Source organism: Trachinotus anak, unplaced genomic scaffold, assembly GCF_046630095.1.
Source record: "Trachinotus anak isolate AG129_WGS33_773 ecotype Australia unplaced genomic scaffold, CSIRO_AGI_Tana_v1 ptg000013l, whole genome shotgun sequence".
Taxonomy (NCBI): Eukaryota; Metazoa; Chordata; class Actinopteri; order Carangiformes; family Carangidae; genus Trachinotus; species Trachinotus anak.
The window spans coordinates 17,181,519-17,204,101 of NW_027273864.1; the positions used below are offsets into that span (position 1 = coordinate 17,181,519).

Sequence of the window (22,583 nt, forward strand, 5' to 3'; positions counted from 1 at the left end):
TAGACTGGCGTCCTGTCCAGGATGTAGCCCGCACTGTACTGTAAACATTTCCACCAACTGTCTTTGTGTGGTCTTTAAAGGGAAATAAATTAAACTGAAGTTATGTGCTGTTATATACTCGGTATGTGAACTGAAATAAACAGGTGAGACAGCGCTGCGGACTGAGTAGTGTCTGTTGGTTGAGACTAAGAGTAGGACATCTTCTGGCTGGACTGTCACATTACACAGATACAGAAAGGACCATGAAACTGCTGCTTGGGTTATTTTGTTGATTAATGATCACTTAAACACACCATTGTGTGAAAATATTTAATGCACACACACACACACACACACGCACACACACACATATGTATGTATGTATATATATACACATATCTATATATACACACACACACACACACACACACATATGTATATATATATATATATGCACACACACACATATATACGTGTACATATAAATATATATGCACACACACACACACACACACACACATATATGTGTACATATAAATATATATATATACACACACACACATACACACACACACACACACACACACACACACACACACACACACATATATATATATATATATATATATATATATATATATACATATATATATATGCACACACACACACATATATAATGTATATGTAACATTATCAGAACTCTGTATGAATATGGGATAGATGATGATGAGATGTTACTTTTTTGAAGGACTTTTAAGAACGATTATAATTTCTTGAATGCAGTCTTGCCGTGTTGTAACATCTACGCACAGGGTTGGTGGGAGAGTTGAGCATTAGAACTTAATCCTTGGTGCACATGAGTGTCTGGGCCACTGTGGCAGCAGAGATCAGACAGAGCATAGATCTTCTCAGTCAGAGGCTAAGACAGTAGGACCTCAGAGAAAGTGTTCACTTATTTAACATTTATCCCATTGAAACACCATGACCTAATAGGACACTTAACAGGAACTTCATCAGAATTTTTTAATTGATTTTGAGTCACATGTCAGGATCACTTCACATAAGGCAACTCAAATGATTTTCATGTTTTCAATTAGACCTCAAAGGAAAACAGCTGCGATCTTACCCCTCTTACCCAATGATGACTGACTTACTGCCACGTGAAGCATGGCAATTCGTGAGAATTGTCAAACCAAGCAACCAATCCATGCACTACAAGAGAACATGAACAACAATACTCACACTGAAGAAACTTGAATGTTTTGCATCTTTACTTAAAATATGATTAGAATCACTAATCAACCCTCAAATGGTTTGCTGTTGATCAACTTATTGACTAAATGTCTCATTGTAACAGATATTACAAATGCAACAGTCACTAACATACTGCATGTATTTTAATCATATACACAGGAAAAATGGATTTCTGTATTCTGTGGTAAGTTGTCTGAATTATTAAATACAACAGTACAAGAACAAAATGTTCCTTCCTCTTCATATCTTGCTTCATAAAATTACTTATTGCTTTCACCATAAGAAATTCAGATAAAACAAATTCTGCATGAGATGAGAATATTCAGCTTTTTTTTAATCAAATAAATCATATTTTAGCATTGGAGTCACCTTGAGTAAAAACAAATAAAATGGATAGTCTTACTTTCATTGGATGACATTTAGTGTGATATAATATGATAGGTCATATGATGTGTCTTCCTGACCCAGTCATAGATTAGCTGCAGTTCCTGCTTGTCACAGGTACAGGACCTGCTTTTACAGTTTCAACACACTTAGCCTCCACAGGAGTGTGTTAAGTACTTGTATAGCTGTAAAGCAGGAGGCTAATTCCAATTACCTGTTGATTACGTGTGACTTTAGGCACGAGGCAGGAACCGTATTGATCTTAGCTTTTTCAGACTTCTCACCTGCGTCAGGCTTACAAGTATCTACAAGCTTCTATATCAATCTCATTTAGAGCTCAGCTCTCACATCCTCGTTGTACCAGATGCCCCACATGAGCAAATCACCACTCTGACCTTCCACAAACGCTAAAAAACAGCTTCTAATGCCTGGATGTTTAAACAATAGCATTCATGTTCAAAACTTAATGCATATGATACACAACTTTATATCTACTAATACCGCAAAAGCTCACAATTGAATGAATCAGTGCCTGGTTAAACTCAAACAACTGGACAAAATGAGATTTATTTAAACATTTAAATTACAGCAAATCAGAAGTAGTTGGTTCAGAAAATACATAAGCTACCTAAAATCTGTCCACAAATGTAAAAAAAGATTATGTGATACTCTATCTATCTATCTATCTATCTATCTATCTATCTATCTATCTATCTATCTATCTATCTATCTATCTATCTATCTATCTATCTATCTATCTATCTATCTATCTACACAATATGAAACACAAGGGTTCACAGTTCAGGTAGTTTCAGCCTAAATTTATTTATGTGAATTTATGTGATACTGCGTTTATATTTTAATACATATTACACATATTTAACGTTTGAAAGTTACATGAATTTAAATCACAAAGATAAAGCAGCTAACACTGAATTTTATTAGACTGTTCATTATTAGGAGTGCAATGGTGCCTATAGTGCTCCCTAACCCCCCAAAAATGTCATCAAATATAGAAAAAAAAAAACAAAAAACGTGATAAGATATGTATGACCTTCAGTCTCTGCACTCAGAGACAACCTGAGGTCTTTGACCTCCAGAGTCAGTCTGGGGTGGCTGTAATCACTTTTGAAGACTATGTGAATTGAGAGAGACAGGTGTCACCTCTAATGTGCGGCCTGACTTCCAGACAACCTACTCAACACCTCTGAATTGCGTACAAAGTGTGAATCCAATTTGTGAGGATTGAAGATTAGAAAGGGCCAAACCCCTCCGGTTTAACAGCTTGCTAGTGACAATTTTTGGATGCTAAGCAGATAAACACAAGCTCCTTGGTGTGGAAATCCCACTTGTGGGAATTGGCACACTTATGAAAGCTGTCTGACAGATGGTTTCCTGTTTGTAATTCCAGGACATAGCCATATGTGATTGTATTATCATTAACATTTGTACAGATCACTTTCTAATGTCAACAGTTTGAATGTTTGATTAAAAGAAAACAACTTTCTTGCTTTAATAGAGAAAAAAGAGTGGATATTCTTTATATGCAGGTTAGTTGTTAATATGTGTATGAAATGCATTTATCAAATTCTGAAATTGATATGTTATACCAGAAAAACACAGCAAATAGCAGTAACAATTTAAAATTTCAAAAAATGTAACAAATTTATGAGTAATCCTGAACTCACTCCATATTACACCTGCTAAGAGCTACACTTACCAACAGGTATTGAAAATGTTGCATGTCTCTTTTTCCAGCAAGACAAAATTTTGAAATGACAAAATGACTTCATGTCACTGATTAATACACATTTGGAGCGTACTAGTTTGACTTGTTGGAAAATCAAGCACTGTGATCCAGCTCCTTAAATAAAAGCTTTTGAAAATATATTTTCAGAAAAGGAAAATCTCTCCCTTTATTATGTCACCTCATGTGACTAATGTATTTACATTACAGAGAGGAACAGTATGTCACAACCTCAACCAACCTGCATTTCTCCTGCTGTAGGCCATGCAGTCTGTTTCTTCAACACTTTGTAAGATTAAAAAACTGCACAGACCCACACACATTAGAATGTCTCATTACGTTTGTACAAACTGTCATTGTGTCCACATTATTTCACTACTTGTGACATTTTCTCATTGTGTTGATGAATCTCTCATCTGACTGACTGAACTATTTGTACGTTCGACAGTCAGAATTACAGACCAGTCAGACACTGTCAGTGGTAGGAGGTAAAATTGCCCTTCAAGTGAGAGCAAACAAAGGGTTAGGGTAAGGGTAAAGGTTGAAACAAAGAGAAACACATGTTCTCAATCTTGTATCACAGGTGCATGTCATGGCGCTGCAGTGATTACCCACAAGCATATATGGAAGCTCAGGTTTCATCTAGTGTATAGTGTTGACCATGGAGCAGGAAGTTACAGGTACAAGAACCAGGCCTTGTGAGAAGTCGTGGTGTCCGAATGCATGGTATGGCAAGAGGGAGAGGAACACACAGAGGATAAGGAAGAGACAGGTGTAGCAGGAGGTACAAGAGGATGTCTAGCCAACAATTGTGGCCATGGCCTACGATGGGCTGAAGCTGTTCAACGGGTGTAGCCTCAGGTCACACAGTCTACTGTGGCATCGGTAAAACAGACATTCAGGAATGAGAACAGGTATCTGATCCCTTATTTTCATTAGTTCTGTATTATATGCAATACATCACATACATGTCTGCAGTATGCAGTAAAAAGTAGAATCTGCGACCTCTGCATAGTACTTGATATGTCACCTTTTGTGTTGTAAGAATAGAGGCCAACACTGCCTTATTCTGGTGGGAGAGAACCATTTTTGACACATGGAGAAGATGCCATTTTTTAAAAACATGGCCTCTGTGAGTCTCTCCACCACCGGCTCCTTCACTTTTTGGATGGGCTCTACAATCCCCCTCATTTCAGAGGATTAGAGGGATTGTGAGGGCCAACATGCCATGTGTTGATTTGGGACAGTGTATGTTTTTACCACTCCAATCATGTGAGGGACCATAACCCTCTCCTCAGTTATAAAAACCATATTGTGTGAATTCAGTCGTAAAATCATGACATTTCATTGTTGTGTCTGAACATGTGCATGTACTCTTTTCCTAAAGTCAGTAAGGTTTTAAAATATAAAAACATTTGGTGTCTAACTGTAAACAACTGTAAAAAAAACACCAATCAGATTGGTGTCACATACTATCAAATACTGAACATTGATATTTAATAACAGCCTAGTAACTTCTGGAGACATTTTTCTTCTCACACTAACAGGATGTACAGATATACAAACATACATAAGCAAAATAGTTTTCAAATACTAGCAGTGTTGCCCAATAATTAGAGACCATTTATGTAGGATACATTTTCATTAACAAATATTTCTTTAGTTTTCATTTGATCATGCACTTCAGGGGAAAAATAACATATATTCTGTAAAAACAAACACAAACAAACAACTCTTTAGTATTTCAAAATTGAGGCTCCTTTCATTTTAAGAAAACCCAACTGTTCTCTGTGTTAACTGACAACTCAAATATTTTATCATTATCATATTCTAGGGTTGGCATTAATATTTCAAGTGGATGACTTTCTAATTTCAGCAGAGCACTAATGTCTCCAAACATTTAATCAAACAGTTGCTGACACAAAAGAATTTGGAAGTAAATTTAAACAATACAATACTAAACCATCTCTGTATATGTGACATATACATTTCTGCTTTTGAGGAAATTTTAATCGCACAAATAAGCCACTAGTTGCTAGCTGCCGCTGTGTGCTAAGGGAAAGCAAAGTGGTTCAATTAGTTTTAGGGCTTTAAGTTTAATCAGGTAATTGAATTTGAATCTCTAATTAAGTAAGCTCACTTTCCTCATCAAAGACTGAACCTTGTAATGTGATAGCCTTCGTATTACCAAACATGGTTCATCACAGGACAAACAGACTTAGTCCAGCTAATCTAGTTACTTAAATTGGTATTAAGGCACCTAAAGTGTGGCGGCCAAAGCACTTCTGGTAATTTCAGTACGGATCTTGTATGTACTGTATATCTAACTCAGAATCAGAGTTTGAACAACATGCTTTAATCTAAAATGAGGAGGCACATGTAGTAGTTCACTATTTATCAATTTGTAGCACAACAAAGTCTTTTCTCTCTCTTAAGGCAATAATGCAGGCTATATAGCGAATGTAGACTGAGTCTGAAAACAAGTACTCAAGAATCGATTCAACCCTGTCAGACATGTCTGAACCAGCTACCAAACATCTGGACTGAGAACCTGACACATCACCTCTTCAATCTTCCTAAGATCTATTACTTTAACTATTAAACTCACTTAAAATGAGTTGTGACTCAGCAACTGCCTGGCCTGTTTCAAATCTCAAAATGTAAAAATAATTGAAATTTTGACATTAAAATACAGGCAAACTACAATGGCACCCAATAGAGCACATACCTCCTCCAAGGCCACACAATCCTACATGTCTGTCAGATCTAGATTATTATCTGGATTTCCACCAAATTGTTCAAAGTCATACATCTCAACACCATTGATATGTCTGATGTTTTACATCAAGATCTATACATTACTTCCTGAGAAATTGACCTGTGCAACCTTTGTGTATCCTCAGGGAAAAATGCAAGTTTCTTCACTAAGTGTGTCATTTCCTTTTTTTTCATAATGTTTTGTTGGCTGTCAATATAAAGGCTATCAAAACTTGCTATAAAACTAATAATTTTACTCATATCATGGAAAAGGCAGAAAGGAAACGAGTTAAGTAAAGAGGAAATGTATCTCTGGTAGTCATTTTACTAGTTGTTACAATGTTTCCCTGAAACAGGCTCTTGTAAATGGTTTAGTAGCGGACACTCTTACAGTAATTGACAAATAGAATGGATGACACTCAGCAACCCATCTGGTTATCTAAAGTGGTATTAAGATACTGAGTGTGGCAGCCAACAAGGATCTTTTAAATTTTAATTTTTAATTTGAAGTTATTAAACAGCACCTGTCATACAAGTTAAAAATCAAATCTAATACTGAACTACAGAGAAAATGTGCTTGAAATTATGAGTAAAACCTAGAATTTTGCATTTTATAAATAATTATCAATTCATGGAACACAACATCCTGGGTTTGAATAAACCAATATAATGATATTAGTGCTTTTAAGAGTCAATAGGTTTTTCAATTAAATGTATCAAATGGTATAGAAAATCAGAATCAGAATCAGTTTTATTGCCAAGTATGTTTCCACATACAAGGAATTTGTGCTGAAAATTATGCAACTTTAAAGTTACTGATTAGAAATTTAAGCAAAACACTAAAAACACTGAACATATTAATTATAGCTTGTAAACACTAACATGCTGCGCAAAGTGGACTGGACGGGTTTTGCTTGTTGCTTCAGCTACTGTGGCTGTTTTTAGCTGTAATTGTTGTTTTTAGCTAACAAGTCTTCAAAGCAAATACTGATCCAATGTAATTATGTTTTTTAAGGACAATCTGGGAGTGAATGAATTAAACTTCCCCTGAGAGCCAAGTGTCTTCCCCCGAGAGCCCATTTGGTCTGTTTAACAGCAGAAATTGGTTTACTGATGGTTGATGCCATTTGCAAGCCAATGATAATGAGGTAATAAGTTCTGGCTTATTTAATTAAATAAGAACATGAGCCCCATTATCTGCTGGAGGATGGACAGACTTCCTAATAAATGGATTACCTCAGTCCCAATTATTAGTCAGACCTGCAGGAACAACATTCCACCAAGTAAACATGGTAGCGAAGAGAACAATCACCGGCCACTCTATTAGGCACACCTGTTCAACTGCTTGTTAATGCAAACTTCTGATCAGCCAATCACATGACAGCAGCTCAATGCACTTAGGCATGTAGACATGGTCAAGATGACCTGCTGAAGTTCAAACTGAGCATCAGAATGAGGAAGAAAGGTGATTTAAGTGACTTTGAATGTGGCATGGTTGTTGGTGCCAGACGGGCTGGTCTGAGTATTTTAGAAACTGCTGGTTTACTGGGATTTTCCTGCACAACAATCTCTAGGGTTTACAGAGAATGGTCCGAAAAAGAGAAAATTTCCAGTGAGCTGCAGTTCTCTGGGTGAAAATGCTTTGTTGATGCCAGAGGTCAGAGGAGAATGGCCAGACTGCTTCGAGCTAATAGGAAGAAAACAATTACTCAAATAACCACTTATTACAACCAAGGTATGCAAAAGAGCGTCTCTGAGCACACAACACGTCGAACCTTGAAGCAGATCGGCTACAGCAGCAGAAGACCACATCGAGTACCACTCCTGTCAGCTAAGAACAGGAAACTGAGGCTACAATTTGCACAGGATAACCAAAATTGGACAATAGAAGATTGGAAAAATGTTGCCTGGTGTGATGAGTCTCGATTTCTACTGCGACTTTCAGATGGTAGGGTCAGAATTTGGAGCCAACAACATGAAAGCGTGGATCCATCCTGCCTTGTATCAACGGTTTAGGCTGCTGTTGGTGGTAAAATGGTGTGGGGGATATTTTCTTGGTACACTTTGGGCCAAGAAAATATCAACTGAGCATCGTTTAAACGCCACAGCCTTCCTGAGTATTGTTGTTGACCATGTCCATCCCTTCATGACCACAGTGTAACCATCCTCTGATAGCTGCCTCCAGCAGGATAACACACCATATCACAAAGCTCAAATCATCTCAAACTGGTTTCTTGAATGTGACAATGAGCTCATTGTACTCAAATGGCCTCCACAGTCACCAGATCTCAATCCAATAGAGTACCTTTGGGATGTGGTGGAATAGGAGATTCACATCATGGATGTTCAGCTGACACATCTGCAGCAACTGCATGATGCTATCATGTCAATATGGACCAAAATCTCTGAGGAATGTTTCCAGCACCTTGTTGAATCTATGCCATGAAGAATTAAGGCAGTTCTGAAGGCAAAAGGGGGTCCAACCTGGTACTAGCAAGATATACCTAATAAAGTGGTTAGTGAATGTATACTGATATGCACAGCAGTTTCTTTTTTAAATGTATGTTTTGTTATTTCTATGACTGTCATCAGAGTCAGTAATTGTACTGTGCTGGATGTTTATGGACAGGTATTGAAAAATGTGTTAATTTCATGAAAGGCTGTTTTCAAAACAAAGCCAATATTCCCTGTGTTATAATAATGAAATAGACAGATATAAAAGAAAAAAACTAAACAATACTTGCTGTTTTTGTTATTGTGCCTACAAAACCATCTCATATGTGGTTGCTGAACCCAGAGGCTTCCCATGTAACAGCTTGAGGCGTGAGGAGCTCTCTTCCACCTGGCTTTACTACTCACTAAGTGGATTATCCCTTGGATAAGAATGAGTGGCTCCCTAATGATGGTGCCTGAAGTTCAGTCAGCCTACAGTTAGTGATGAATGGGAACTAGAGTTGACAAACACAAAAATTATATTTCACTCATACTCCACTTCAGACTCTTCTGCAAAGTTTACTGATAAGTGAAATTTCATAAGTACATTAAACACTGGTACAATGAAAAACTTTCCTAATGGCCAAGTATCCCCAGGAATTATGTTCATATTTGATTAATCATTACCTCACAGTTTACATCCAATAAAGAAAGGCAACACTTAATGTTTCTTTGTCAAAACTTGGATTTTTCCATTTTACAGCATGTGTTGTTGTATTTTTCTACTTGCCTCCTCATTCCTCTAAACTTTGAGTATATGTTTTCTATCAGATGTTGCCATGTTGCCATAACACTTCTGAAGATGTTTGCATTGGATGTACAAAAAAAATTTGTCACTTTAGTCACTAAGTAACCTAGGGTTTCACAGAATAATCTATATCACATCGTTACATAAGGTTGTTGTCTGGTGACAGGATTGTGCCAAGCCACTGTTTTGGCAAGTATGGTGGATCCATGGCGCAGCCAAAAGTCTGCTGTAACATGAGAATTCCTGGCAGAACTGCAGGATAAGGGTGGTAAATCTGATGATTTTACATTGTGATCAATTCTGAACATTTCCATGATATATTTTTCAAACAAATCATGGAGATTGTGGCATTTTGCCACTGTGCCAACTGCACCTGGTCTACCCTAATAATGTGGATCTACACCACATTCACAAACCAACAAAACAATTGCCTAATAATTGCCTTTGTGTTTCGCCAGAATATATCTCGTGTCTCTATCATTGGTTCTCTTTCATAAGTGAAGTATTTGGAAAATAATTCAATATCTGCTAGCAACATGGCAGATGAGCTGGTGCCAAGTAGTGTGGTGGTGTGATTCAGGTATGCAAGTTCAAATATTCCTCAAAGCAAAGTTGTCTGTAAACTTTGTCAAATCAACAGCTGGCCCTTCTGGAGGGTGTTTCACTCAGGTCAGAACACCCCATTCATCTGTATGTCATGAGGTCCAGAAACATAAACAGTTATCACTGCCTGAAGCCTTAGAGCAGGTGAAAGAATACAATACAAACAGCAAATGATTGAAAGAGGTGACTGGGTCGGGCACATCCCATCGAGCTAAGGATATGGTGTCATTCAAAGCTGTGGACAACATGAGATTTGAGACATTTTGATAATTTGATTTAGAATGTCCACCTTTACTGCAGAGAAACTATTTTACATGTCTGTTCCACTGTATTTGTATATATCTATATATAAGATATCTATATCTTAACAATTCTTATCAGAACTGACAGTTCAGTGGGCTGCACCAGACACTGCACAAAGAAAAAATGAAAAAGGGAAAGTAAAAAGGAATGGGAAAATTCTATATTTAATGAAATTTTATTTTCATTAGACATTATACATTTTTTTTAACATCCCAAAATATTACAGTAATTAGTGAACTGTAGCAATAATTGACAGTTGTATTAAATAGCAGAGAAAACCATAACAAGTGCCCATTTTCTTTGGATTAAACCTCACTAGAGAAAGACTTCAGGCATTGCTCCTGCATTGAACCTTGAAGGACAGTTAGTTTTGCCTGACCAAGTAATCTCCTGACCAGATAAAATTGATCCAGATTTGACCTTTTAACCCCCAGTACTGCCTATTCAATCTACACAGTTACAGTATGTTGTTAAATACCTTTATTTCATAGTGAAAGTAAGACAAAAATGAAGTCAAATAAAATGAAGAGAACAGTCAATGGTGTTATGCAGTGGTGAACACACCCGAACTATTGTTATTTTGTTTTTATGTGTCATTATTATTTATTTAAAACATCAGTGAGCAGTTTAGCCTTAGATTGTTACCATGCTGTATGAGCAACCCTTGTCCACTTTGCTCTTGTAGCAAACTTATACTGCAGTTCTACAGCTTAAGTAATGCTTTATTTGTCTTTCAAAGTCAATTAAAACCATCAATGTTTTCAGTTCAGAACAGTTGAACCACATCTTTAACTAGTCCTCCTTTCACAACACAGAAACTGTCCACAAATGTGAAAAAAATAAGTTGATATCATACTCTTCTAAAAATTGGACAGCCTCTATCTATCTATCTATCTATCTATCTATCTATCTATCTATCTATCTATCTATCTATCTATCTATCTAAAATAAACAGCATTCTGTCTTCCGCTACAGTACTAGTGCAGCTGCACGCGGACTGACTTGCACTCTGAAATCTTGTTAAGCAATTGTTGCCGCATCCAAACTAAATGGATAGTGACCTAATCAAATTATAATGATCAGTCTGAGTCTTCATTTAATGGTGTTTAGGACATAATACATTTTGTTCAATTAATGAAATTGTGCGCACACACCTTGTGTTTGAAGTACAATTCAGTCAGCTTCAAAGGAAATGTCATACATGAGTAGAAACAAAGATGGGTGGATAGACAGGAATTTATGTCAAAGCTGTTCATGACAAGAAAGTATCTGCTGCACCTTAGAAGGAAGAGACAAGAATCTCTGCAGTGATTCTGTGACTTTCATCGTTTGAATGATGAAACACATCTTAAGAAAAAACGTTGTACTCTGCTCTGGGGGGCAACAAGTGACTATACTCTGAAAGATTATGAGCTGAATTCTCATGCAGATCCTCTTTGCTCAGCATCTTGATCCATTGTAAGTCTGCCCCTGGGGGCTATATAACCATAGCTGCAGTGTGACATGATAGAAGTTGGAGAGAAGACTCTTGGGTGCGTTTACAGTGGTCCAAGGTTATTCTCCTCTGCCAATCCAAATACAAACTTGCAAAGATGGAGAACGGCACGGAGGGCAAGAACTTCTACATCCCCATGAACAACAGGACAGGGCTTGTGAGGAGTCCTTTTGAATATACACAGTATTATTTGGCGGATCCATGGCTATTTAAACTACTGGCTCTCTTCATGTTCTTCCTGATCTGCACTGGCTTCCCCATTAACGCGCTGACATTGTTGGTCACAGCTCAGAACAAGAAGCTAAGGCAACCTCTCAACTTTATCCTGGTTAACTTGGCTGTGGCTGGACTGATCATGGTCTGCTTTGGATTCACAGTCACCTTTTACACTTCCCTCATGGGCTATTTCTCCTTGGGACCATTGGGTTGTGCTATTGAAGGCTTCATGGCTACAATTGGAGGTGAAGTTAAGAAAAAGTCACATGCATGTCAACACATGCAGATCGTCTAGATTGTTCATCTAATAACAATTCTTTGACAGATGAAGTTGTAAAACTAAATTAGCTCTAAGCTGTTGTAACAGATGGCAAGATTTGGAGCTTCTCATGACAACTTCTGCTCTTTTTTTATCAACAGGTCAAGTGTCTCTGTGGTCTCTTGTGGTTCTAGCTATTGAGAGATACATTGTGGTCTGCAAACCCATGGGCAGCTTCAAATTTACAGCCACCCACGCTGCAGCAGGTTGTGCATTCACCTGGATCATGGCTTGCTCCTGTGCTATTCCTCCCCTGGTTGGGTGGTCAAGGTAATGGACTAATTCCCCAAAATGGATCACATGACCCTGTCCACATCAGGGGTGGCAGAATGGAGAATGGAGAGGGCCTTTATTGAAACTCTTTCTACATCAGAATGCCACTATCTTCTAGATTTTTGTTTTCATCTGTGCAACCTGGCTCTTATTGTTGTCTTTTCCATTCCGCTTGTTTAATCTGGAAACATTTTACTTACCAACTTAATTGATGTTGTGATGTTACTGGAATCCAATAGGGCTACTACCCTCATTGTTGGGGTGTGTTTATTCCAAATTTCATCAAAAAATGGGTAATATAATTGGTTGAAACCAGAGGTTTGTTCACAGCCAGGAAGACACTGGATCTTGGTGACTTAACAACAAAATATCAACCTCAGCTGTCCTCAGAAGTGTATGCATTAGATGTTATCCTGAGGTTTGGTTACTTGTGGCTGCAACCTACGTTCAACCAAATATCATTGTCAAATGACATTGGTAGCCAGCGACTTGCCTGCAGGTTGCAGGTTTGCTACAATGAAATGACACTGCATTTGTAGTTTCATATTTGTCAAACTAATTCACCTGAAAACAAACATGTTTACGAGTATGTGCAAATGAGAGTCAAAAGTACAGCTATTGCCATATCAGAGAATATTGGTACATTTGCTTTGCATCTTAAGCTGTGCTTCTGCTGATTGAGGTCTACAGACCTTTGCTTTTCATCTATAATTTATTGAACTCTTCTGCATAATTCACATATGATTTAGGTACAGTCTTAACATCAGATTAGCATCTTTAGCCTCCATAAATGTTTGGAGATCAGTTCTCTCCCTTTCAGATGATAATCATTTACTTTAGCCACTGCTCCCAACAAAACCTATTGATTATTTTGGTATTTTGTGGGGCAGTTTGAAATCATTCCTCCAGTCATGCGTAATCAAATATTATGGACATAGAATAAATATAGCTCCACCTGAAAGCTCTTCCGAACATTATGTTTTTGACATTTGTCTGTTTTTGGTATAGCAAACTGTAACGACATAAAATTAATTATCTTCACACACCAGTCACCATTACTAAGTAACACACAAATGATTACAACCACACATGCGGCAGAGCACTAGATAACCATGATGTGCAGAGTTGTCCCCCACTTTTGGTGCTGCTACCAATTTTACTTTGAATAATAGGATACCTGTACTGTAGTATTCTCACTGTAGTCTAACACAGTATATCTTGAAGTTACAGTTCATCCTGAAACTGATGTGCTTGACTTTCAAAATCTTAGGTCAGACACAAAAATGGTTATGATATATTATGTAAACACTGATATATTGTATCTAATACTGTATGTCTTGTATTCACAGGTACATTCCTGAGGGTATTCAGGTTTCCTGTGGACCTGACTACTACACTCTGGCTCCAGGCTACAATAATGAGTCGTTTGTCATGTACATGTTTAGCTGCCACTTCTGTGTTCCTGTCTCTACCATCTTCTTCACTTATGGAAACTTAGTGTGCACAGTGAAGGCGGTAAGGAAGTGTAATTTTAGATATTCTTCACGACTGCATATAAAATACTTGTTTATAAGAAAAACATATGGCTTTTATGACTTAAGTAAAATCTTGATCCTGTTGCTGTGTTAAATGTGAAATCAACATAAAGAACACAATACAAACAATAACTGATGATGACCTAATTTTCAGGCTGCAGCCCAGCAGCAGGACTCAGCATCCACCCAGAAAGCTGAGAAGGAAGTGACACGCATGTGCATCCTGATGGTGTTGGGCTTCCTCGTGGCCTGGACCCCATATGCCAGCTTTGCTGCATGGATCTTCTTCAACAAGGGAGCTGCCTTCTCAGCTACAGCCATGGCTATCCCTGCCTTCTTCTCAAAGAGCTCAGCGTTGTTCAATCCTGTCATCTATGTGCTGATGAATAAACAGGTATAGTACTTGTCGTACTTCTAAGCAGCGTACTAAACTTTTGATAACACCCTATACTGCAAAAGACAAGTTGATCTTACTTATAAGACTCTAGGAAACTGATTGCCTTGACAAAACTAAGTAAATATCACTATTTGCTTAAGTAATATTGACTTTATATCAACTTAACTTTGAGTTAAATTTACTTAAAATTAAGTTGTGTTTACTTCATTTTATGAAGTTGTCCCAACTTAAAAATAGCAACTAAAAGTAACCTGTTCTTTTGAAGTGTACTAGAGTAGTAAGCAGATAAAAGGACACTTGTAAGTGTATATTAATGTAATATAACAATTATAACTTCCCTTGTAACATACAGTAAAACATTACATGATTGTAATCATTATTAATTATATACAACTGAACACATGAACAATTGTCATTAAGAGATATGGCATTAGAAATTTAATAAGTTCTCATGGATATAATTAAAAATAAAAATGTTTTCATTCAAAATATGCAGACATATTTTACATTATTACTATTGTTATTTAGTCAGTTCCTAGTTCGCAGTCTCTTTTATTATCTATTTATACCCAAGTAACATGCTGGGATGCCTCACGGTAGAAATTATATTTGTTGACAAATACATCAATGATCACTTACATTGTCCATAATGCTGTACATATAATATACAACTATATTATAGTGTGTTATAAACCATATATATTCATTTATATACTTCTTAATGCTAAAAGTGTCACCATTACAAATAGTTTTGTGTTTGTTCACTGTTCACTAATTCTTCATGTTTTAATCATACAATATTGCTCTGTTTTCAGTTCCGTAACTGCATGCTGAGCACTGTTGGACTGGGTGGAATGGTGGAGGATGAGACCTCAGTATCAACCAGCAAAACAGAAGTGTCCTCTGTTTCCTAAACACATACGAATCTCAACAACTCTAATGGATTTTTCACATGGACTGATAATATTTCAATACAGACAATGGTATCATTTTGGTACATTCAGTAGGGTCTCCAAGAAATACTGCATGTTCCTAAAAGTCACCTAAAAACCTTCACACACTGTACAGTAAGATCTGACATCAGGTACAGTGTGTGAAGCTTTTCTCTCACAGCGGCATTTCTTTTTGTCACATAAGGTGAAGTATAGTAGTTCTGCTATTAAATTAAAGAAAATATCAGCATAAAAATCATAAAGATGTACCAGCACCTATTTTGTTCTGCTGTACTGAAACTTATTTTTTTGAGTGCCAGAACAGTTTTTCTTGGCAAATTGTGTATATATTTTATAAATACTTATCACATTGGAAATGTAGGTAAATAAATGCATGCATCCAAAATGTGTCTGTTTCCTTTAACTCACCTTTTATGAAAAAAGCATAATTATACACAGTTTTTTAAAGTTTAGCTCATCCATGTTATTTTATTTATGAAACAACTAACAGCATCTGTAGTCCTTTTCTGCCTGTAGACACTGTAGAGGAAATATCTCAGCTCTTTTTGCAATTTGCATGGGCATATTAAAATAAAAAACAGCAACTATGATTATGATTGGATGGCACAACTTCCAGGTGCTCTACATTTCTCTCGCAGGCATGTAGGTCAAGTGAATTAGTGGAAGTAAACCTGTCCTGGTTGTATCCAACCTCTCAGCTAGTGTGAGCTGGGATAGATTCCATAATCCGTCCAAGGTCATGGATGAATAGATGGATTATTACAGTTTACACACAATTTTTACTTTATTTAAACTTTATATAGCATCTTTTCTCACAAAAAATGCAGCTCAAAATGCTTCATCAATCTAAAAAAACAAAATAAAGAAAATTTCTGTTGTGTGATCTTCCTTCATTAGTGTCAGTCTACTTTTTGTTGTCTTAAAATAACAAAATGGGTCTTTTGTTATAAAAAAAAAAAAAGACGTCACTACATCTCACAGCTCTTGGTTAATGTTAACAGAAGACCATGCAGGTACCCTGAAAGTCATGAGGAAATTTTTTGCCATCCAAAATTTTTGCAATCCAACATTTAAGAATTTTTATGACACAAAAGATAAAAAGGAGTGACCATGAGCATGATTTACTTTAATGTTGTACAGTACATTTTGTACAATCAATCATGATCATTCATCCAGCTGAAATATTTACAGTTACAAACGCTGGACACACTACAATAAAGTCAAAAAAAAGAAAAAAGTAAAATTAAAAATGCCCAGAAATATTGTCTAATTTCCAAGACAGTGTTCACTGCATCTGTGGAGCTGTTACATATTTATTGATTTTAAATGAAATGAGAAGTAAAGCCATCTCAAGCAATTTAATTATATTATATATATATATATATATTATTTTATATTGGAAGTGTCAGCCTTCATGGTTGTGTAAAATATATTGCATTTAGAAACAATCATAAAACAAGGGCAAAAAGGTTCCAGTTTCTCAGTCATACAAACAACATTAAAAAGAAACACCGAAATGTGTAATAAACTATCAGTTGTGTGATCCTACATACAATGATTAAAAATTAGAAGATGCTTTTTTTTTTCAATCAAAGAAGAACGGTCTTCTCCAGATGAGTTCAAGATTTTTTAACTTCAAGCACAACCTCTTGGACTAACTCAATAAGAAGAAAAAAAAAAGAGGGACAGGGCTGTCTTGTTGAGACTTTCATAAATACACACCCCACCGACAATTATCCGGTGTAAGGATGAATTACTGAGGCTTACCCAAAAGATTTATTCTCAATCCCCCTCTAATCCACTTTTTGAACAGTATAAAGCTGACACCTAGACCTGAGATCAGCTGCAGAAGGGGTCCGTCACTGCAGTGGGCAAACTACACACACTGTCATTAAGAGAAGATGGAAAACGGCACGGAAGGCAAGAACTTCTACATCCCCATGAACAACAGGACGGGGCTTGTAAGGAGTCCTTTCGATTATCCACAGTACTACCTGGGAGATCCATTGCAATTCAAAATGCTTGCTGTCTACATGTTCTTCCTGATCTGCACTGGCTTCCCCATCAATGCTCTGACTCTGGTGGTCACAGCTCAGAACAAGAAGCTCCGGCAACCTCTTAACTTCATCCTGGTCAACCTAGCAGTGGCTGGACTGATCATGGTCTGCTTTGGATTCACCATCACCTTTGTAACCGCTATTAATGGCTATTTTGTTTTTGGACCAATGGGTTGTGCCATTGAAGGGTTCATGGCTACTCTGGGAGGTACATATTGCTTGTTACTGCGAAACTGATACTTTTGTCATAGAAGAATATTTAATTTATAGTAGCCTACTTTAAATATCTACTGAACGGGTCTTATGCAACTTCTTCTGTAAACAGATGTTTCCTATTCTTTTGTTGTCTCACAGGCCAAATTGCTCTCTGGTCTTTGGTTGTCCTGGCTGTTGAGAGATACATTGTTGTCTGCAAACCCATGGGAAGCTTCAAGTTCACTGCAAGTCATGCAGGTGTTGGAGTTTTTTTCACCTGGATCATGGCTCTCTCTTGTGCCGCCCCTCCACTGGCTGGCTGGTCCAGGTAATTCAAATATCAAACATCTGCACCTCTGAAATAACACTGAAGCATTCAGAGAAACTACACATTGTCGTGAAAAAGTACTCATATGACCACATGTACAGTGAAACAGGGTTAGGTCACTGTAACTGCTCAGCATGGACAACAGCAATGTACAAATAGGTATCAAAGTGCTATTTAAAGATAGGCGTGATAAAATGCGAACCAATCCTTTATTATCGACAATATGTGAGTCAGCCTGATGTCACAAAAAAAGCAAAGGAAAAGAAATCATAACATCCTCTTACAATCAAAGCGAAACTAAAACAAATCTCTTAAAAATCTTGAAATTATGATGTACAACAAGATGATATGTATCATTGATGACATCACCCTCTGGTCTCTGAAGGGATACTGACCCTAATTGACTTAATAATTAATTGACTAATTCTCTAACTAATTATAGGGGGGTGGGGTTGGGGGGATGGGGTTTGCATGTATGTGTGGAGGGGAAGTTGGCACCTCAGAACAAAACTGTACACAGCTGGGAATTGTTTTCTCCTCCTTCACTTCAGTAAATGTAATTCTGCAGTTTAAAAACACTCAATTGCAAGTTAAAGCCATGCATTCAAAATGCTACCTGAATAGGGATATAATAAACTACAAACAAACAGTATCAGAAGTAAAATGGTCAGTGTCATCGCAATTAGATTATCATTCCTGCCATATTAACATGTAAACAGTATTTTAATGGTGCAGCTGGAGGAGGTGGAGCTAATATTTGCCTCCTTTATGGTCTGTTTGGTCAGTTAGTCTCCAAAAATGCATCATATTTCATCAAACTCATCATATATTTTCATGTGACCTGCAGAGTAATAGCTTTTAAATAATAATGTAGTGGAGTAAAAAGCCTACATTTCCCTCTGCCAAGTACTATAACAAGTAATAAAAAAATAAGTACCTGTAAATCATACTTGAGTGCAGTACTTGAGTAAATGTGCTTGCACTGCACACTGTTGGCAGCATTACTTGGGTATTTGCACTTAGAGAGAAGGAAGCAACAGCTGCTTGATGGAGATGTAAGCTCACCCTGAGAAGATGATAAACAAAACAAAAGCAGTCCTCTGATGATCTGCTGTCAGACAAGATTTCAACTGCAGCCCACTGCTGTCTGACACAAAGAGCTGCTTGTGCTGTCTACACAAATGTCATTTTTCTCACTGAACATAAAGAAGTGAGACCATATACTTTATAGTGTGCGTCATCCAAATCTCCTGCTGTTTCTTCATTTGTTATTCTACAGCCTTTAATATGGGCAGTTGTTGCCAACGTGTATCTAAGAGGGAAAAAAATCTGAATCTGTAGCTATCAAATAAAAATTGATCCAAAAATAAAGCCATAAAAGTTTAGCTGAAAAAAATTTTTTGCTTCCAAAATGCAGTTGAGTGAGCATGAAATGTATGTTTATTAACTTTACTACAGTTTACTTCCATGAGCTTATTCACTGTTCACTACTAAATGATTTTCTCTTCTGTCCCTCTCTGTTCTCACACAGGTACATTCCTGAAGGTCTGCAGTGCTCTTGTGGACCAGACTACTACACTCTGGCCCCAGGCTACAACAACGAATCATATGTCTTGTACATGTTCATCTGCCACTTCTGTGTCCCAGTTGGCACCATCTTTTTCACTTATGGAAGCCTTGTGCTTACAGTCAAAGCTGTAAGTCTTACTTTCTTAACTCTAATATGTTAAGAAAGGTTTTGTGATAGTCTGTGGGGGGTGACAACTGCCACACAACAGATAAACTCCCCTGTCCCTTGACTTTAATGGCTTACCATCCCATACCACACTTATCATCACATTCGTAGCATTTTCTGCTATGTTCTCCTTTGATGTAACGTGTCTTTAAATACACAGAAAAACACTATATAAACCAGATATGTCAGTGTTATTGTTTAATAATTTTACTCTAATGTTTTATTGGTAACACTCATGCAAAATTATTTTTAATAATTAATATACATTTTATTTTGCAGTTTCCTTTTTCATAGAGTAAAATATAAAATATCATATCATGTGAAAAGACTATTCTATAGTAATATAATACCTTCCACAGTTTCCCCTGTGGAGTCTTTAAATTGCTTTTCTGTCTGACCAACAGTCCAAAACATCATAATATTACATTTTTGATATAATAAAACAGAGAAAAGCAGAAGATCCTGACATGTGAGAAGCTGGACGCAGTCAGTGTTTGGCATTTATGCTCCATATTGTGCTTAGAGCTGTTGTATGTATATCTAACTAAACTCACTCCTCCTCTTCTGTTCAACACGTTTCAGGCTGCAGCCCAGCAGCAGGACTCAGCATCCACCCAGAAAGCTGAGAAGGAAGTGACACGTATGTGCGTCCTGATGGTGTTGGGCTTCCTCGTGGCCTGGACCCCATATGCCAGCTTTGCTGCATGGATCTTCTTCAACAAGGGAGCTGCCTTCTCAGCTACAGCCATGGCTATCCCTGCCTTCTTCTCAAAGAGCTCAGCGTTGTTCAATCCTGTCATCTATGTGCTGATGAACAAACAGGTCAGTTTATTACTGTGGTGTAACTGTTACTGCAGAAATTGATTCTGCTCTGGGAAGATGGATCAAAGGTAACTCTTTATGATAAGTTACCCTATATAAAGATTTTATAAGTTGAAACTATTGGCTTATATTTCAATTTATTACCCATGAACATGAACAATTTTATGTGTAGCCAAATTGTGAAAAATCCTTCTGTTTTTGAGCCATTAAAAATCCAGGCATTAGTAAAGATGAATAAACCACCAGATTTGCAGTTATGTAACAAATACTTAATAAATGGTACAAACGTCAAGCCTGTAGTTATTAGAGGTTCAAGAGTTTCTCACTTTTTGGTTAGGGCACCTAGTACATGGGCACATTTGCTGCATGTCATTCCCCCCTCTCTCTGTAATTTAAAATGGGAAAGTGTGGACCAACTTTTGACTGGTATTTTAACTCATGTTTTCTCCTTTCCAGTTCCGTAACTGCATGCTGACCACAGTTGGAATGGGTGGCATGGTTGAAGATGAGACCTCAGTATCAACTAGCAAGACAGAAGTGTCCTCTGTCTCTTAAGAATAACAACTGCACTTCTCCGGACATCCACCTTCCTGATGTCTTCCTGATTCTGAATGGCTATCTTGAAATGAATATATGCAAATGGATACAGGCAAACGATCTTTTTCTGCAACAAATGGACATAATCTCAGAATACTTGCCAATGGCAGCGTTAAACCATACAGATTCTTTGTTTTTGTGTGTGTCTTTGATAAGAACAGGACTATCAACTGAACCACAGCTTAAAAAGGGTGAAGCAAAACAAAGAAAAAAAGAAAAAAAAAAAGAAAAAAGCGAAACAACACAGCCTGAAGTGTTCTCTTGAAATAAATGCTTGTGATATCGCTGCATGTTTGAGTGGGTAAAAATCACATTTGTATATTTATGACATGGAGAGGTGAGCATATTGGTTGGCCTCTGTCACAATATTCTGTATATATTTTATAAACAAAGAAAAGTGTAGAAAAAAGTTATTAAATGCATGCATGAAAAGACCTGTTGGTGTTGTTGTTATTTTTAGCATTTAAAAGTTTAATTCATACTTAGTATTACTTGGAAACTGTTCAAACAATTTGAGAATTGCAAGTATTGAGTCATAATTTTAATCAGCCCAAGAGGGCAAATGTCACTCCACTACTCATCAACCTACACTGGCTACCCATGGTCGCCTGAATCAAATTCAAGTCACTAATGCTTGTCTTCAGAGAAACTGGTCTGCACCCATCTACTTGAACTCAATCACACAGCCTTATGTTCCTTCTCGGCCACTGTGTTCTTCCATGAAGTGTCGCCTGGCTTTGCCATCCCTGCACACAAGGCAATCTCAGTCCAGATTGTTCTCATCTGTGGTTCCCCGATGGTGGAACGAACTCTTATCAACCACTGGAAGTGCTTTACAATGCAAGCCACATTCACCCATTCACACACACACAGTTATACAGTGCTTACATCTATACGTAGAGCACTTCTACTTTTCACACATACACATAGACTGATGGAACAGCCATCAGAGGACAGTTTGGGGTCCAGTATGTTGCCCAAGGACACTTCGGCATGTGGACTGAACCATCTAATTAGTGGATGACCCGCCCTACTTCCTGAGCCAACGTTGCCCCACTAATAAGTGCTGTTACTAGTAAGTAACAGTTATTTGTATTTCTTAAATAGGTGGCACAGGAAAAAGTTACATGTTGTCTTAGACGTAATAATTTTATCCAGCGTCGTTATGTGCTCAAACCTGGCAGGATACATGAACAACTGCACAGGATTTTCTAAAAATTAGATAACATAACAAGTACATAGCAACCATAGTTGCAAGCAGACTTTAGCAGAAATGAATCTTCTTCAGACCTTAAAAGAGCAACATGCTTATATCACTGTTACATCCCCTCCATAGGTGAATGTAATTTTTTGTTGTGGGTTAAGGTTTGTATACTGTGCTGCTCTGTAGGCC

The 22,583-nt window shown here is 37.3% G+C and overlaps 2 protein-coding genes across 2 annotated transcripts; both read left to right on the top strand.

Annotated features, from left to right (window-relative positions):
• Window positions 1–11,765: 11,765 nt before the first annotated feature.
• Window positions 11,766–15,841, top strand: LOC139630488 (green-sensitive opsin). Its single transcript, XM_071493988.1, has 5 exons — window positions 11,766–12,224; window positions 12,400–12,568; window positions 13,921–14,086; window positions 14,261–14,500; window positions 15,319–15,841. Exons 1-5 carry the CDS (start codon window positions 11,861–11,863, stop codon window positions 15,415–15,417), a joined length of 1,038 nt encoding a protein of 345 aa, XP_071350089.1. The 5' UTR covers window positions 11,766–11,860; the 3' UTR covers window positions 15,418–15,841.
• Window positions 15,842–17,299: 1,458 nt separating this feature from the next.
• On the top strand, window positions 17,300–21,624 carry LOC139630202 (green-sensitive opsin-like). Its single transcript, XM_071493394.1, has 5 exons — window positions 17,300–17,721; window positions 17,868–18,036; window positions 19,568–19,733; window positions 20,354–20,593; window positions 21,050–21,624. The coding sequence occupies exons 1-5, from the start codon at window positions 17,358–17,360 to the stop codon at window positions 21,146–21,148; spliced, it is 1,038 nt and encodes a 345-aa protein (XP_071349495.1). The 5' UTR covers window positions 17,300–17,357; the 3' UTR covers window positions 21,149–21,624.
• The last annotated feature ends 959 nt before the right edge of the window (window positions 21,625–22,583 follow it).